Genomic DNA, 17,767 nt, shown 5'->3' with positions numbered 1-17,767 from the left:
AACTAGAGCTGCCCTCCTAAAGAGGAAGGCATGAAGGGGAGGAAGGACAGGAGGGAGAAAGAAAGAAAAGTAGCTGTGAACTAACCTCATCACTCTCCTCTACATCCACGTTACCATTGGCGTCATCGTCCATCTGCTTGTGGATATTGCAGACAGCTTCAAAGCTGAGCTGCTCATCTTCAATGTGGCACAAGGGCTCATCAATTCGACAGAACTCTGTTCGGGGAGAAAAACACTAGCATTAGGTAGCCCCCATCACAAGAATTTCCATCTCACTCTCTTGCTCCGCGTCTTGCATTTGGAAAAGCAAGAAAAGTTTCTGGGGCAGGAATACACTGGGATATTTTAGTGTTCCAGACCCACAAATAAAAAGTAAGACTAGCTGGTCTCTATGATAGCCACAAATCCTGACAAAAAAAAATGGGTCAGGGCCTAACCTGGGCCAATCTATCTTAGGGACGAGCTCCTGCAGTAGTGCTGGAAATGCTGATCAGCCTGAGTGCATGGGAGGCAGGGCCTTCTCCACAAGAGGCCAGAGATTTTGTTTTCCCCAATAATCTACCTATCAGTTTTAGCCTGGGGGGAAGGATTTCAGGGTTGTTTTTTAGTGTGTATTTAGTGGGATTTATTTCTCATATATTTTAGTGTGTATCATTAGGACATTATGATATCTATTACAGTAGTGCTTAGCCACAGGACATTTTGTGGGTTTAGTTAAATTTATTTTATTCATTTCATTTTATACATATAAATTATTCAATAAAAAGATGGTATTTCCATTAAATATGGGATAGGCCATTTAAAGCTTTATATTTATAAACCAACACCTTAAATTGTGCCTCATACTTAATAAGTAGAGAATGCTGATTCAAAAACACAGGTGTCATGCTTACAGGAAATTTTAGAGGCTTTTGGATAGGAATTTGTTGATGGCACGAAGAGCCTTTCACCTAGCAGGTACCTAGATCGCATTCATTCCAGGTTGCTATTGACTGAAAGTTTTTACCATCTGATGGCACTTCTGAGGACTACATTAAATGAGTTTGGTGGGTCTTAGTCCAGTTCCCATTGGACAGGTGTCCACATCACAAAACCAACCACTAAAACTAGCATTCCGATTGAATCTTAGCAGAATGGCTAAGGAACAAAGGGTGCGTCTAGAATTGCATGGTCACTTGTAATGTACAGAAAATACAGCTGCCAAAGTTTCTGAACCTAACGCAACTATAGCCATAAACGTCACTCATCCTAAAATATTCATCAGTGAGAAACGACAGCTGCACTACCACGCAGGAGAGCAGCAGTTTTCCTGGAGGGTGTACCTTTAATTTCTGATCTCTGTTAGATGTTGGCTTGTATCTGCACACTCCCCAGGTGTGGCTTGGTACCAGCCTTATAAACAGGATGCTATTACCTTGAGGCTTAGCAACCAAGAGATGAAGGACCACAAACTTTTTTCAATTTCAGTTACAAGAGCAGAGGACCCAGAGTTTCATTTTAATGTTTGTGTACAATAAATAAATGTATGTTCTCCAGTTTCATACAACATTCTCTCTCAAAAGCACCTAGAGCTAGGTTCTCCAATTACACTTTCAGTGTCTCACCGAGTATCAACCTACGAGTCCAAGTTCTCATATCATGTTCATCACTGTTGTGTTTTGAAGGCCTGACAAATGTTTGTAGTTTTACACAGGGATGGCACATTTAAAATCCTGGCTGTAGTTATGGCATTAGTGCTGGAACAGGACATCTCACACTGATACTGATCTAATTCCAGTATGTTAGTGTGTAATGTAAACATAGAACAGCAGACAGAAAGCACCAGTTTCCATCTCCCACAGCCCAACCTCTGTAACCACAGGAAATCAGGCAATGGGCGATATGCCCAGCAGATCCTAACGGATGACCCCCTCTCCCAACTCAGTGCCGCAGAGAAAAAATAAAAATCCCTAAGGCCCCTGCCAATATACCATGAGAAAGGGTCTTCCCAAATTAGGTAAGCAGCTAAGCCCTGCGCATATAAGCTACAATTATCATGGTTACGTATTCGGTCCCATTTATACTCTGATGTCTAAATATGGAATATTGGTCTAGTTTTCTTGATTTCCTAGTGCTGTGGGCTTTGTCAGCCCCTTCTGGAACAGGGCCTCCTGAATACTGACCTCCCTCTGGGTACAGGAAATGCCCCATGGAATTTAACTTAATAAAAAAAAGATGTCCACGGGTAGGCTTCAGATGTAAATGTTGTTTCCCTGAAATTTAGGAGTGGTCTACACTTAGAAATTTACCAACATAGCTCTGTCAGTTAATGGTGTGATATTTTACCAAGAAAGCTACACTGGTAAAAGCCCTGCTATAAGCCGTTTTATACCAATTAAGTGCATCCACCCTAAAGGAGTTTGCTAGCATAACTATATTAGTACAACTATACCAGCAAAACTCTCCTAGGGTAGACAAGGTCTTAGCTGACAACGTTTGCTTTGGTCACACATGGTAAAGACATCTGAATAGGAAAATGTATTCGTGCTTACCTACAAGTTTCCTTTCTTTGAGTAATAAGGTCTACAGATCTGTTACAAAGGGTAGTTCAGCCTACTTAACAACTTGGAGGCAGAAGCAGATCTGTCAGTCATTAGCAATACGAGAGTGCCCTACCCCTGAAGTTCCCATCAATCAAGACAATGTCCACTGCTGGCATGATTCCATTCTACTTTCCTAAATTATGGATTGTGTTAACTATACTTTAAAGTGAAATCACAACAATTTCTCCTAATGAAGAGCACAGGGATATGTCTCCCTAACAAAATAAACCTGAATATTTGGATATCAATTCCTCTCTCTATTCTGGATGATCCACTTGTCTCTGAGATGGGCCAGATCTATGGCCCATATTACTCAAGAAAAGGAAATTTTCAGGCAAAACAATTTTTTTTCTGTTCTACATAGAGCTAGGGTCTACAGAGCCTTAACAATGGGATTTTAACAGCAATGTGCCTCCAGGGTGGGAAGCTGAATCATCCTTTAAATATGGACAACCAAAATGAGGTAAATTATATATCCTGTACGCTGAGGCATGGAAAAGGCTTCTGCCGAAAAATGGCATTTGCTAATGAGTAGATGACCAATATGTAGAATTTAGTGAATTTATGGCTACATGGCCATCTAGCTGCTCTCAATACAGGAGACATGACTTCTCTGCCCTGAAGTTATCAGTGCTCCTACAGATTAGACTTTCATGCTTGACAGAAAAAGAACGTTTCTTGAATTTACTTTGCAAGTGAGTGCTATGACAGATGTGAGGACTGCATGCCTGAACGGGCCTCCTCAGAGAAAGCTCCCAACTTCATAAACTCATCCGATTGGCAACAGTAATTCTCAGGAAGTCTGCTTTAATGGATAAGAATTGTAACGATACTAGCCACAGAGGTTCAATTAGGGTACTGCGGTAAGGAGCAGAATGAGGTTCCAAACATTGTGGGTTGGAATCTGGATAGTTGATCTAAGGAAACGTTTAATGTCAGGGTTTCTACAAAACTTCCTTTTTCTTGACCGTATTGAGAACATTATAGTACAGAGACTTGACCTTTTTGCTTAGACATTCTCATTAGAGTCCTCGTGGAGGAACTGTGCTGGAAGATAAGATTCTTAGATTGGAAGGACAAAAGTACAGATCCTACCAACCACCAGAAAAGCTGAAGAGCTCTTGGATATGCAACCTCAGGAAGGAACAGCCCTTGGATAACCCACCTCAGGAAGCATCACTACCCCAGATTCAAGGAAGAAACTGGCCATCCAGGAATGAGAAAGAGACAAAATAATAAATGATACTTGGTGTGATGGGATCTCCGGGGTGCAGCCTGGTACTCCGGGACCACTGTGCCCCCCTGAACTCTCTCCAGCCTGGGCTGTCTCTCACAATGCCTTGCTAGTGACCAGCAGCAAACACCTCCAGGTGCTGTTATCACTCAACACAACCACATGTGAAGCCCCACACAGGGCCGCCCAAAGGGGGGGCCAAGTGGGGCAATTTGTCCCAGGCCTAGGGATTCAGACTTGATCTTCCACCCGGTTTGCTGTTTTCTGGCTTTATCCTCTCAGAGACTGAGGCGGGGGGGTGGGACTGCTTGCCTCAGAGCCAGTTCTTTCCCAGTCCTGCTTGCCTCTCTTTCCTGCCCAGAAAGGAGGCAGCTGAGGAAATGCACCTGGACTAGGCTGTAAGGAGGAACTGCCCTTTGCCCACATAGAATGTGAAAGCAGGAGACCGAACCCCGTCCTTTTGCCTTTGGCTTTCTTGGCCTAGCTCGCTCCCTGAAGCCTGCAGGAACACCAGCCACCACAAACACCACAGAAGGGTAGAGCCCTCCATGGATACAAAATCTGCATCCACAGCCGAGCCGCAATCCGCAAACATGGTTGACCGATATAAAGCAGGTATCTACAGATTTGCAGGGCTCTACAGAAGAGGAAGCAAAGCTGACAGAACAGTCTCTCTGACAGGTAAACACAGCCCGGGACACAGCTGGGAGCTGGACGGGCACATTACTGAGCCAAATTTAAATAGGACTTTGAAATAAAAGTTTGGATCTTCCCACAGAAAAGCTCTGGAGTGGGGAGGGCAGGACGAGACGCTGGCCACAGGAGAGGCATATAACACAGGATGAAACTTCAGGGGGCAGGGCATTTCCCTGCTGCTGGAGACTCAGAGGTCTGGATCTGCTCGTGTAATGTTGACAGATGGGTCATCAGTGGGCGGGATCAAACCTGGGGCCTCTGGAGCTTAGTGCATGAACCACTACCGCATGAGCTAAAAGCCAAATGGCTCTCAGCTAAGGCTGTAGAGCAGACTCATTTTATCTCTACGTGGTCTCAGTACCACTAGATGGGACAGAACTCCACACCCAGAAGGTGTGTGGGTTACACTCGCAAGTGGCAAACAGGCTGAAACAGTATGTATTTTAATGGATCTGTGACTCTTAGCACAATGCAGCAAGTGACATAAAGGAAGGGGATTGTACAGTGTGTTACTCCTTGGAGGAAGATGAAAGTCGAACAGTACTGTAGGTTGTATTGGCCACTTCATTAGCCATTTAGAGCACAGACACTTATGTCCTCTCCAGCCCAGTAAATGTGCATCAGATTTGCACTGGATTACAAGCGCACTGCTAGCTGAGGCACTGAGTACTGGAGGCTCTACAGGCCCAGATAAAGTTTGGAATACACCAGAAGCTAGAGAAAGGTGCCCAAAGACCACCCGAATTTAGGAAATGTAGTTTGTAGGCAGGCGCTTGCGGGGTCCTCAGTCACTGTAGCATAAAGTCACCTTGCAGTCATTATCACAGCCGCTTTATAAGAACATATCTTCATTTCTTGATTGGAAAATGGGAGCTCAGAAAGAATAAATGATCTGCCCAGGATCCCACAGGAATCTGTAGTAGATCCAGACACTAAACCTAGATGCCACAAGTGCCACAGCACAAAGCAATCCTCTCTCTCTACTCTGAAGAGCTCAGGAAGCTTCAGGTCCTGTTTCCAATAGCCCTGAGATTGTCCCCGAAAGGTACTGTACTCCAGAGAGCTGCCCCAGATTCTGCGCTACACATTAGGGCCCACTGCAGTAAGAGCGCTGGCTTTCACAATACCCATCAGTGGCATCAAAACATTTCACTCCAGAACTTTCATTTATTCCCTGGGGAAAATGGCTTTGAAAGGGGATATTTTTTAGTGGTTGTTAAACTGTAGGTTCTCTTAATTTTCATCCATGCGTTCCTATTATCTCTAATAACATTTGAAAAGCTGCCTTAATACCATTACAGTTGATTGCCTCCAGCAGCACTTAATATTATAATCAAGGCAGCCATTGGGATAGGATTAGATGGCAGCTTAGTTCACTTTTAAGAACTGTGATTTATGTAACTCAGTTTATTAATACTGGAACTGCATCCAGAAAATAAACTTCTCTTTGAGAATAGACTTTTAAAGAGTTTAACTAAATTGAGCAAGGCGGCACCAGCTTATCCTCTCTTCTCAGCAGTCCCCCACAGAAGTAATAATACTCTGCTTTTCTTCAGGGCCTTTCAGCTGAGAATATGAATTTATGAACACCAACAAAGCCACAAAGGAGTCTTGTAAGGTAGGGAGAGAGGGAGAGATCATTCCTATTTTAAAGCTGAGGGTTTATGACATAAAATATCACACATCAATGAGTGGGAGATCTGGGAAAATAACCTAGGACAGTAGCTCTCAACCTTTCCAGACTACTGTACCGCTTTCAGGAGTCTGATTGGTCTTGGGTAGCCCCAGGTTAAACCTCACTTAAAGATTACTTGCTTATAAAATCAGACATAAAAATATAGACGTGTCACAGCACACTAGTACTGAAACATTGCTTACTTTCATTTTTACATGTAGTTATAAAATAAATCAATTAGAATATAAATTTTATGCTTACATTTCAGTGGATAATATATAGAGCAGTACAAACAAGTCGTCGTCTGTATGAAATTTTAGTTTGCACTGACTTCATTAGTGCTTTTTATGTAGCCTGTTGTAAAACTAGGCCAATATCTAGAGGAGTTGATGTACCCCCGGGAAGACCTCTGCACACTCACAGGGGAATACGTACCCCTGGTTGAGAACCACAGATCCAGGAATCTTCGTATTACTACAGAACACAGCCTTCACAAAGTGATGAGTATGATGCTGCCCTTCCACTGACAATAGAAACCATTAAACTACCACTTTACCCTGTACAGCTAGGCATACAATCACTGTCTGCTTTGGTCTGCCTCTGCCTCAACAATTTCACCTCTCATTATGTAGCAGTCAGTCCCAGTGCCTGTCATTTCTTTCTTTAGATTTTCGGTGATTTTGAGGTTAATATGATGCTTGAAATAACGGTAGTTTAGAGGGTTATCTACAGGGAAATTACAATAGACTCAATCCACAAGGTCCTAAGTATCTTCAATACCCACCGACTACCAGAAATAAGGATGCGTATATTACAAGAGTAGATTCTGCATGCTGTGTAGTTGCAGCGGTGTCAGTCCCAGGATATTAGAGAGGGAAGGTGGGTGAGGTAATATCTTTTATTGGACCATCTTCCCTTGGCGAGAGAGAAGCTTTCAAGCCACACAGAGCTCTTCTTCAGGTCTGGGACAAGGGAGGACTCTAACAGTCTTAGGTGTTAAGTTACATAAGAAAACAAGTTTATTTAATAAAAAACACCTTTTCTGATCCTGTTTCTCTTCATAGGTGTCTGTCTCTACTTTTTAGTCTCCAAAACAAAGACAGTTAAGATCAGGTTCTTAAAATGCTGAAATTGAACAGGATCAGGACCACTGCCAAAGAAACAAGACAAAATTCTCCCCTAATCCTTCCCACCCTGTGGTAACTAGAGCCCAATTTCATACTGCAGAAGTCATCCAATGGGAAGTGTCACTGCACAAGACCATTCTCTAGGGCAGTAGATCACGCAGCTGGCAAGGTGCTAAGAGCACTGCCCAATGCAGGCATACCAACTACAGTTTTCTTTTTCTTCAAGTGCTTTTAGTACTGTTGAAATGTGTCAAAGGGACGGGCCAGGAGACAGAAGCTCTCCATTTGCCCCACAGAACACGTGAAGAACAGTGTAAGGTTCTCCCACACACCCCTGCCAATGCACCTCAACAGTGAGCTGGAGGGATCACTCTGAGGGGTGTTCAGGCTCCCTGCCCTACATTAGTCAGAGTCTGTCTGCTAAAACTACCTGCAAGGAAGACAATCAGTGCTAGTTATGTTCACGCTGACATCTTTGCCCTAGAATTTACACAGGCCCCCACATCACTCCACATAAACCAGGTTATTGTCAGATGCTACTTAGAATCTCATCTAAGTCACCACTGACCAACGATCTAGAAGTGAAAGGCTCAGTATCCCCCAAGCAATCATAGCCCCATGACTGATTTGTTTTTAAATTCCTGCAATTTCTTTCTACAAGTTCCTTCCTTTAATGGTATTGTAGTAGGGAAGAGTGTCTTCTGAGCCAAAATAGCTATTTTGAAAGTGACAGAGTAATGAATTGATCCTCCTCATACAGAAAAGTCATATCGCCAAACCCCAACTGACTGTGATACTGAAAGCACGGAAGTCATTCTCCCTGTCTCTCCACAGTCCTAGGAATTCACAGAGCTTAATTTTCATTGTGAAGTTCATTGAGTTATTTCTCATGGCCAAGGATAAGATTTAGTCATAGAGGTCACAGACCTCTGTGACTTTGGCTTCAGCTGTCAGTGGCAGGGCCAGACACTCTTCTCCCCCATGTCCCATCCTTGCACAGCTTTGGCTGGTGCTGGACATCCCCCCGTCCCCTTCCATCCTCTGTTGCTGTAGCCGAAGGCATGACTGTGCACCGCCCCCTCTGTCCCTTTGGCTGGAGCTGGAGCCACTGTACACACACACGTACACACACACACACACACGGTTGTGGTGGGGCCTGGAGCTGGGGCTGTGCTCCCCTGTGGCAGTGGGGCAGGGGCTCTCAGTCCCCTACATGGGGCTCCAGCTATCATTCCTTCTCCTCACCCCCCAGCCCTCTCTCTCCCATTATTTTTAATAAAAGTCACAGAAAGGTGTCAGCTCCTCTGAATTTCTTCTTATTGCCCTGTCCATGACTTTTACTAAAATAACTGTGACATGGAGAATCAACCCACTCTTGAAAGAATCAACCCACTGGAGCAGCACAATCTTGTTACGTTATGTTGAACTGACATCTCCTCCACAGCCGCTTGGTTTGGGGTACTGTGACTGGGAGGAAATTCAGTGGGGTTCTTCTATTTGCCACCTCATCATTACACCAGACACTGCAAATCCTTTTTGGTCCTCACCTGAACACAGCAATTTAATAACCAGATCAGATTAGAAGCTGCAAGAGATTGTTTCATTTTTGTATGAAGTGGCTGTACCAGACTCGTGAGAAATTTGTCCTGTTCTTTCTGTTAATCTTCTTGGAAGTACATTCATTAGTGAGGTAGAAACAGCAGGAGTTTGAGGATTGTTTATTAAAAGGGGTGACAGGTTTCATTTAAACATTAATACTGTACATATATCAAGTACTTTATTTCCAGGCAGATGCCCTTAGCCAACTGAGCATGAGCAACAGCCACTTTTTTGGGCCAAACAGCTTTTCTTTTTAGCAGCCTCACTCCCCTGCTGCACACCATAATCAGAACCGTTTCCCAACCATCAGACGTGTAAAACAGTCTCCCCTAACCATATGCCTACATTAAAAGAAAAGACATGCAGCATGGCCACAGCTGGCCTGGGTCACTCACTCAGGCTCACAGCGCTTGGACTGTGGGGCTGGAGGTTGCCCCACAGATGCTAGGGCCGGAGCTGGAGCCTAGGATATGAAACCAAGAAAGGGTGGTGGGTCTTGGAGCTCGGGCTCCAGGTGGAGCCCAAACACCTGCACTGCTATTTAAGTCAGCTGACCTGGGCTCTGAAGCTCCGGGTTTTTTATTGCAGCGTAAACTGCTCTGCAGTGTCCCTCTAGGAATTCTCCAGTACATTTGCCAGCTTCCTCCTCAAATTCAACAAAGTGGGCTCTATTCTGATCTCTCTCACACTGATGTAAATTAGGAGTAAACTGAAGTTAATGGAATTACAATGGTGTAAAACAACTAAGTACAAACAGAAATCAGGCCACTGCATAGAAGGTCAGACTATCTAACCTATGCTTAAAGGTTGCAGTGGTGCCTAGAGTGCCACTTCCGGCAACTCCAGCTAACAGCAGCAGTAAACAAAATCTTTCAACATTATCCAGCGGAAGGAAAGCCTGCAAAACCCACAGGGCCCGATTCTGTAGCCCGTACTCATGCTGAGTGGCACTTTAATCATTTAAGCTGTTCCACTGACATCAATGGGACTACACATGGAAGTGCTACCCTAGGTGATTAAGGGGTTACAGAACTGAGCCCTTAATAAGCTGTATTCCTAGTATTCTAACCACCCAACCACTTCCTTCCAACAGACTGGTTGTCTCTCTAGCTGAGGCTGCCTGAGCCAGTAGCGTGACACAGTTGAAAAACTGCTGGGTTTTTCATTCAAAACACAGGGCAACATTCAAAGCTCTCTTTTGACTTCCTCCTAAAAGCTACCCCCCACCACAGCTTCTTCACTCAAGAACTCTCTGATTTTTTTTTTTAAGAGATCTGCTGTCACTTCCCCTTTCTCTCTCCCCTCCTCCCGTCCCCACATCTCTTGCAATACACTCTCCTCATTCTTCATTGTAACCAACAGTGAGGTTTCTCAGTTGTTTTCTTCTCTAACCCTGCCACATACTTGATCCACGCCCAGTTACTAAAGCTCCTTGTCCCCCGTCTCATCCCCTCCTCTTGCTCTCTCTGGCTCATCTCCCTCTCAGTAACAGCATGCTGAGGTCTCTCTCCATCAAATATAAAAACACTCTTGACCAGCATCTACATTTACAATTACCACTCAATCTCCTCCTTCTTTTCACTCCTAAACCCACTTAGATCACCATTTATAACTGTTGCCTTGAGATCTTTTCCTCCAGCACTAGTCTGGCTTCTGCCCTCTCCATGATTCTTAATTCCCAGCCAAATTTCAAGACCCCTACACAGAGGGCCAGGACCTCACAGCAATCCACCAGATCTGGAGGTGGTCTTCCCCATACTTTTCCAGAGAGACTTTGCCCATACCATCTTGGTGATGGGGGAAAACCCCTCCTACAGGCTTTTCCACCAGAAGGGATGATATACAGCCAAGTTAGCAGTTGCAGTCCATTAGAGAGTCTCAAACCTGTGTATCTAATATGCTCACATCCATATCTATTTTATATCTATATGAATTGTGTTCAGGTCCAGTGATTGCATAATGTTTACTTTGGGCAGTGGGCACAAAATTGCAAAGTTGAATTTTAAAAAAAATCCTGAAAAGGGAAACAGTTTTGTCCAATCTTCGTAGCTAAGCCATTGTTTGCGAAGGTGACAAAGTGAAGCAGCATTACAAGCAGAGCAGTTAGTGAAATTTTAACATCCTATGTATGAGGGAATGGAATCCCCGTAAGTTTGAATAATTGGAGGTGTGCGTAGTTCACAGTAACCTGGGCACTTGGACTGACAAAATGATGATTCCCCTCCTCCTCCTTTTCTGTTGAAAGGAACTGAATTAAGCTCTTCTGGGCTGTGCAGAGCATACTGATTTAAAATACAATTTTAAAGAGGCCTCCAGTCAGTATAAATGCCTCTTCAACCAATGTTCTTTAATAGCAGAAGCAGCCAGATAAAGTTATTAGATTCACTCGACCTTGTTACCTTTACTCAAGGAGGATAAAGTTGTTAGTAACTCTTGCAATCATCCCCTAATATTATGGAAAACTTGGAAAGCTCAATAATTCAGACAACAGTAGATAGGAAAGATCAGATAACTGTGTCGCAAGTCCCAGCAAAGCCACTACAAAATGCTAGAGGACTTAGGCTACGTCTACACTGAAAATTGAACGACAAAACTTTTGTCTTTCAGAGGTGTTAACCCCCCCAAAAGACAAAAGTTTTGCCACGACAAGCACCAATTCCGACAACACAAATGCCACTCATGAGGGTGGAAGTTTTTTGTCGGCAGTGGCTACACTGCATGACTTTTAGTGACACAGCTGTAGCAACACAGCCATGTTGTTAAAAGCTGTGTAGTGTAGACATAGCCCTAGATGTCAGAATGAAAGGTGTTTCAGTTGCTAAACAAAAGCAGTTCCCCTCCCTGTTCCCTGTAAAAACTGCTGCTAGCTAGACTGGCTTCCACAGGGTTTCAACGGGTATGTCTACGCTACGGGATTCTTCCGATTTTACATAAACTGGTTTTGTAAAACAGATTGTATAAAGTCAAGTGCACGCGGCCACACTAAGCACATTAATTCAGTGGTGTGCGTCCATGGTCCGAGGCTAGTGTTGATTGCTGGAGCATTGCACTGTGGGTAGCTATTCCGTAGCTATCCCATAGTTCCCACAGTCTCCTCCGCCCCTTGGAATTCTGGGTTGAGATCCAAGTGCCTGATGGGGCAAAAATCATTGTTGCAGGTGGTTCTGGGTAAATGTCGTCATTCATTCCTTCTTCCGGGAAAGCAACAGCAGACAATCATTTCACACCCTTTTTCCCTGGATTGCCCTGGTAGACACCATAGCATGGTGTGATGGAGTAGGGACTATTTGTGTGGGGGATGGGAGAGCCGGGGATTACTTTAGGTGAGAGACAAGTGCTCAGCCTGTAACCTGAGCCAGGGAGCAGGGAGGAGTGTCAACACCTTTGCCCGGGAAGGTGAACAAAGGAACAGGCTGGCTGGAGGGAGTGGAGTTTAGTTTTGGTTTTGGGCTGGGTAGTTGGAATTCAGGGGACTAAGCTTCCTGGACCCCAGAGGGGCTTGACTGAGGGGTCCTGGCTGTGCCTCCAAGCTCTGCTGTAACCTTCATTCCTGTTGTCCAATAAACCTTCTGTTTTACTGGCTGGCTGAGAGTCACTGTGGGTCCCAGGAAGAGGGGGAAGGGTGCAGGATGATCGCAAATGCTAACGTGCCCCATCGTAAATGAAGGAAATAAAAACACGGGGGGTGCCCAGGAAACTACAGACCGGTTAGTTTCCCCAACTTCCTGCTGCCAGGGAAGATAACGGAGGCAAGTAAATTATAAAGAAATGCATCTTATACTGCACAAACACCTGGAAGGTGGTAAGAGTGTATTAGGGAATTAGCCAGCATCGGATTGTAAAGAAAAACAAATCATGTCAAGACCAAATCTGATCTGGATAGCTTTCCTTGATAGGATAACGAGTTTCTTGTGGATAAGGGAGAAAGCAGTGGATGTGGTACCACCTAGACTTTTTAGTAAGGCATTTGATGATACGGTCTCGCATGATATTCTTACCATCGAGATAACTAGGCAAATACAATTTAGATGGGGCTACTATAAGGTGGGTGCATAACTGGCTGGATAACCGTACTCAGAGAGTAGTTATTAATGGCTCCCAATCCTGCTGGAAAGGTATATACAAGTGGGGTTCCGCAGGGGTCTGTTTTGGGACCAGGCTCTGTTCAATATTTTCATCAACGACTTAGATGTTGGCATAGAAAGTACGCTTATTAAGTTTGCAGACGATACCAAACTGGGAGGGATTGCAACTGCACTTGGGAGGACAGGGTCAAAAATTCAAAATGATCTGGACAAATTGGAGAAATGGTCTGAGGTAAAACGGATGAAGTTCAATATAAGACAAATGCAAAGTGCTCCACTTAGGAAGGAAACAATCAGTTTCACAACACATACAGAATTGGGAAGAGACTGTCTAGGAAGGAGTATGGCAGAAAGTGGAGATCTAGGGGTCATAGTGGACCACAAGCTAAATATGAGTCAACAGTGTGATACTGTTGCAAAAAAAGCAAACGTGATTCTGGGATGCATTAACAGGTGTGTTGTAAACAAGACACGCAAGAAGTCATTCTTCCGCTCTAGCTCTGCGCTGGTTAGGCCTCAACTGGAAGTATTGTGTCCAGTTCTGGGCACCGCATTTTCAAGGAAGATGTGGAGAAATTGGAGAGGGTCCAGAGAAGAGCAACAAGAATGATTAAAGGTCTTGAGAACATGACCTATGAAGGAAGGCTGAAAGAATTGGGTTTGTTTAGTTTGGAAAAGAGAAGACTGAGAGGGGACATGATAGCAGTTTTCAGGTATCTAAAAGGGTGTCATCAGGAGGAGGGAGAAAACTTGTTTCACTTAGCCTCTAATGAATAGAACAAGAAGCAATGGGCTTAAACTGCAGCAAGGGAGATTTAGGTTGGACATTAGGAAAAAGTTCCTAACTGTCAGGGTAGTTAAACACTGGAATAAATTGCCTAGGGAGGTTGTGGAATCTCCATCTCTGGAGATATTTAAGAGTGAAGGTTAGATAAATGTCTATCAGGGATGGTCTAGACAGTATTTGGTCCTGCCATGAGGGCAGGGGACTGACTCGATGACCTCTCGAGGTCCCTTCCAGTCCTAGAGTCTATGAATTAATGAATCGGACTGCCCCCACATGGTTCCAGCTACATAAGCTGAACCATGCTAGCACTAAAGTGGCTACATACAGCCAAAGGGAACAACAAAAAACTTCTTCGTTGGAGGCTAGCTCCAAGATTTGACCTTTTGAAAAATTCAGACCCATTTCAGAGGAGCTTCTAACAGAGGAAAGTAAGCTGATGCCAAGGGCTCTCCCGGGCGAGAGTGGGCCGGCAACCCAATACACTGGTTAAAACTTTTCCTTAAGCATGTAAAAGTCTTGTAAGTTTACAGTGCTTACTAGTACATATATAAAGGTTCATGGTTTTTTTTTGTTTTTCTATTAAAACTATTTGATAGTTTAAAGTTCCAGTGGAAATCACCTCCAGGAAATTTTACTAGCTGTCTGCACCATTTGGGGGCGTGTCATAAAGTAGATAGGTAAGGTAAAGGGGTTAATTTTCTTTTGCCTGTAAAGAAGGAACCAAACACCTGACCAGTAGGACCAAAATCAGAGAACTGGATTGATTTAAAAAGTCAGGGGCGGGAATTTGTATAACCTCAGGGTCTTTTGTGTTTTTCTCGGCTAATGGGTAAACAAGCTTTTCTTCTAACATCCATCTTATCTAAGATATTCCTACTAAAAGTCTGTGAGTACAAAGGCAAGAAAAGCAAAGTAAATTCGGCTATGAGGGAGCTTTGTGTTGTATTTACTGTGTGTGATTGCTGGTCTATTTAAATTGGCTATTTTTTAAATCAGAGCTGGGTTATTCATATTTTTCTTAAGTAGGAGTCTGTATTAATGTTTATACAAGTTATTATTTCTGTATTTTCTCTCTTTCTATATAAAGCTTTCTTTTTCAAAACTTGTGGAAGATTCTTTTCTAGTAAGGCAAAGAAATTGAAATCTCTGTACCAGGTATCTGTCTTCCTCACGGGAGACAGGAAGAGGAAGGCAAAGCCAAGCTGTTGGTATTTTGCATCTCAATTGTCCTGAGGGAATAGAACGCTTATCCTTGGGAAGCAGAGAAACAGGTTTCTTGGTACTCGCAGGCTAGACCAAGAGGCAAGCCTGGAAGGAGGGGGGAAGGGGTTATCTCTCCTGCTTTTAGACTTTAGACTCCAAGGGATTTGGAATCTGGGGGTCCCCCCAGGGAAGGGTTGGGGACACCAGAGAGAGGAAAGGGGGGTCAGGCCCTATCAATTCCTGACCTGGTGGCAGCCTATCAGATCTAAGCTGGAGATTAAGCTTAGAGGACTTTATGCTAGTACCTCATATCTGAACTCTAAGGTCCAGATTGAGGAATTATACTATGACAGGGTGGCAGAGGTGGGATATATTGCACCCCGTGGACGACGCTTCCTACAGTAAGTGACTGGGGAGCAGTAAAACGAAGGGACGATTTTAGGGGTGATTAAACCCTGGGAGTGTGTGCCCAGTGAGAAGGACTTTGCAGTAACAGGGTCCCCCGGGGGATTGCAGCGAGTGGTCCCAGAGGCAGAGGAGTCTGCAGCTCGACCCTGGCAGAGAGATGGTGACCTCAAGAAGGGCTGGTGCACTAGGGGTCTCCCTGTAAACTGTGGGGAGCGGCGAGCACCCCTGCCTGTGAGTGGGCAGCAGGAATACGTATGCCAAGCGGCGTAAGTGCGACCTGGTGGAGCTGTGCAAGCAGAAGGGGCTGCGCAGGGGGAGGCTCACCAAAGACCAGCTGATTGCCCAGCTGGAGGAAGAAGATCGCTTGAATGAACTAATCCCTGTCTCTGAGGGAAGCAGCCTGGCAGATGCAGCGCAGGACCAATGTCTGTCCCCGCTGGGAGTGGTCAGTCGGCGGCTGAGGGCTTCCTGAGACCCCCCCTTCCTATGCCTAGGGGAAGGGCGGGGAGGAGCCCAGCGAATACCGAGGGCACTGTGACCCTGCCAACCAGCAGGGGATCCTCCCGGCGAAGCTCACCCCCCAGCAGGGGATCGTCCCGGCAACACTTGGCATCCGTGGAGCGGAAGCGGCTGGAATGGGAGAGAGAGCTAAAACTGAGAGAGCTGGAGGATCGTGAGTGACAGAGAGAACATGACCGGTAGGAGAAAGAGAGACAGCGTCATCATAAGCTGGAACTGGCGAAGCTGAGGGGCAGCGGGCCCCCAGCTGCGGTGAGCAAGGGGGGCTCAGGACGGCGCGGAGCTTTGATAAGTGCATCCTGGCCCAGCATAAGGAGGGGGAGGACATGGATGACTTCCTGGATGCCTTTGAGACGGCCTGCAAGCTGCACCAGGTAGATCCTGCGGACAGGCTCTGAGTTCTCACCCCCCTACTGGACCCCAAGGCCGTGGCATTGTACGGCCAGCTAGGAGAGGAGGAGAAAGGGAACTACGAACTATTCAAGCAGGCCCTGCTGTGCCAGTTTGGGCTGACTCCTGAGATGTACCGGGAGAGGTTCCGGAGTCAGTATAAAAACCCCTGAGGTCTCATATCTGCAACTAGCCGTCTGCATGGAGGAATACGCCAGCAAGTGGGCAGATGGGGCTCAGACGAAGGGGGACGTGATTAAACTGCTGGTACAGGAGCAACTGTCTGAGCGGTGTCAATCCGACCTGAGGCTGTGGTTGAGGGACCAAAAGCCAGAGAACCCGTGACATGCAGGACAGCTGGCCAATGACTTTGTGAAGAGCCGGTCGGGGGGTGGCAGGGTAGAGTCTCAAAGAAACAGACCCGCCGCAACGCAGAGAGAGAGTCAGCCTGGGACCTCCCAAAGGGGGAATAGGGAGAATGCCCAGTGTCAGGGACAACCGACCAGTTCGAGGGGACCAACGGGACATGAGCTGCTATCAATGTGGCCAGAAGGATCACATACAGTCCCAGTGCCCCAGGCTCAAGGACAGACTGAGCAGGCTGACCCCACACAGGGTTAACTTGGAGAGACCCAGCTGGATGAGGGGCAGCGTTTGCAGGAAAGGGGGGCTGGCCGCTTACCACCTGCAAAGGAGGGAGGAGGGCCCCAGGTCAGCTCCTCTGAGGGGCTGGATGCTCCAGACTCCGAGTTTTTGGTTTACAGGGTGGGCGTGGGGCTGCCCCTCCGGAGAGAGTGCCTTGTTTCCCTGGAGGCAGATGGGAGGGAGATCACTGGGTACTGGGACACGGGCGCAGAGGTGACGCTGGCCTGGCCGAGGTGGTGGCCTCAGATCGGATGGTGCGCGACACCTACCTGACCCTGATGGGTGTGGGCGGGACCTCATTCAAGGTGCCTGTGGCGAGGGTACTCCTGAAGTGGGGGGCCAAGGAGGGCCCCAAGGACGTGGGGGTATACCCATATTTGCCCACAGAGGTGTTAATGGGGAGGGACCTGGAGGTCTGGCCAAGCAATGCCCGGGGTGCCCTGGTCGTGACCCGTAGTCAGAGTTGGCACAGGGCACTGCGCCCTGACAACGAGGAAGGTACTCTGCCCGAGGCGCAGAACCCTAACCTGGTGAGGAGGGAACGCCCAGGGACACGGCTCAGAGAGGCTGTGGCCTCAGACCCTGCCAGCGAGAGAGAGCAGGTCCCCCTCCCTGTCCCAGCTGCTGAGTTTCAGGCCGAGTTACAGAAAGATCCCTCCTTGAGGAAGCCCAGGGAATGGGCTAACCTCAGTGCGGTACAGACCATGAGGACAGGTTGCAAGGAGAGGTTCCTGTGGGAGAAGGGGTTCCTGCACCGAGAATGGGCTCCCCCAGGGGAAGTAGAGACATGGGGGATCAGGAGGCAGCTGGTGGTTCC

At 46.2% G+C, this 17,767-nt stretch overlaps 1 protein-coding gene across 5 annotated transcripts in view; it reads right to left on the bottom strand.

Moving 5' to 3' along the window:
* The window catches only part of STIM1 (stromal interaction molecule 1), a 174,623-nt gene that overhangs the window by 89,300 nt on the left and 67,556 nt on the right, over positions 1-17,767 (bottom strand). For 2 of the 5 annotated variants that reach the window (XM_032767114.2, XM_032767117.2), the window contains exon 2: positions 86-216. The exons of the other annotated variants lie outside the window; for them this stretch is intronic. In XM_032767114.2, the coding sequence (XP_032623005.2) occupies positions 86-216 (131 nt within the window). The remainder of the gene's footprint in view (positions 1-85; positions 217-17,767) is intronic. 5 annotated transcript variants of the gene reach the window in all.

This window comes from Chelonoidis abingdonii, chromosome 1 (genome assembly GCF_003597395.2).
Source record: "Chelonoidis abingdonii isolate Lonesome George chromosome 1, CheloAbing_2.0, whole genome shotgun sequence".
NCBI lineage: Eukaryota > Metazoa > Chordata > Testudines > Testudinidae > Chelonoidis > Chelonoidis abingdonii.
The sequence above is the reverse complement of the archived record's forward strand: the minus strand, read 5'-3'. Positions and strand labels throughout refer to the sequence as shown.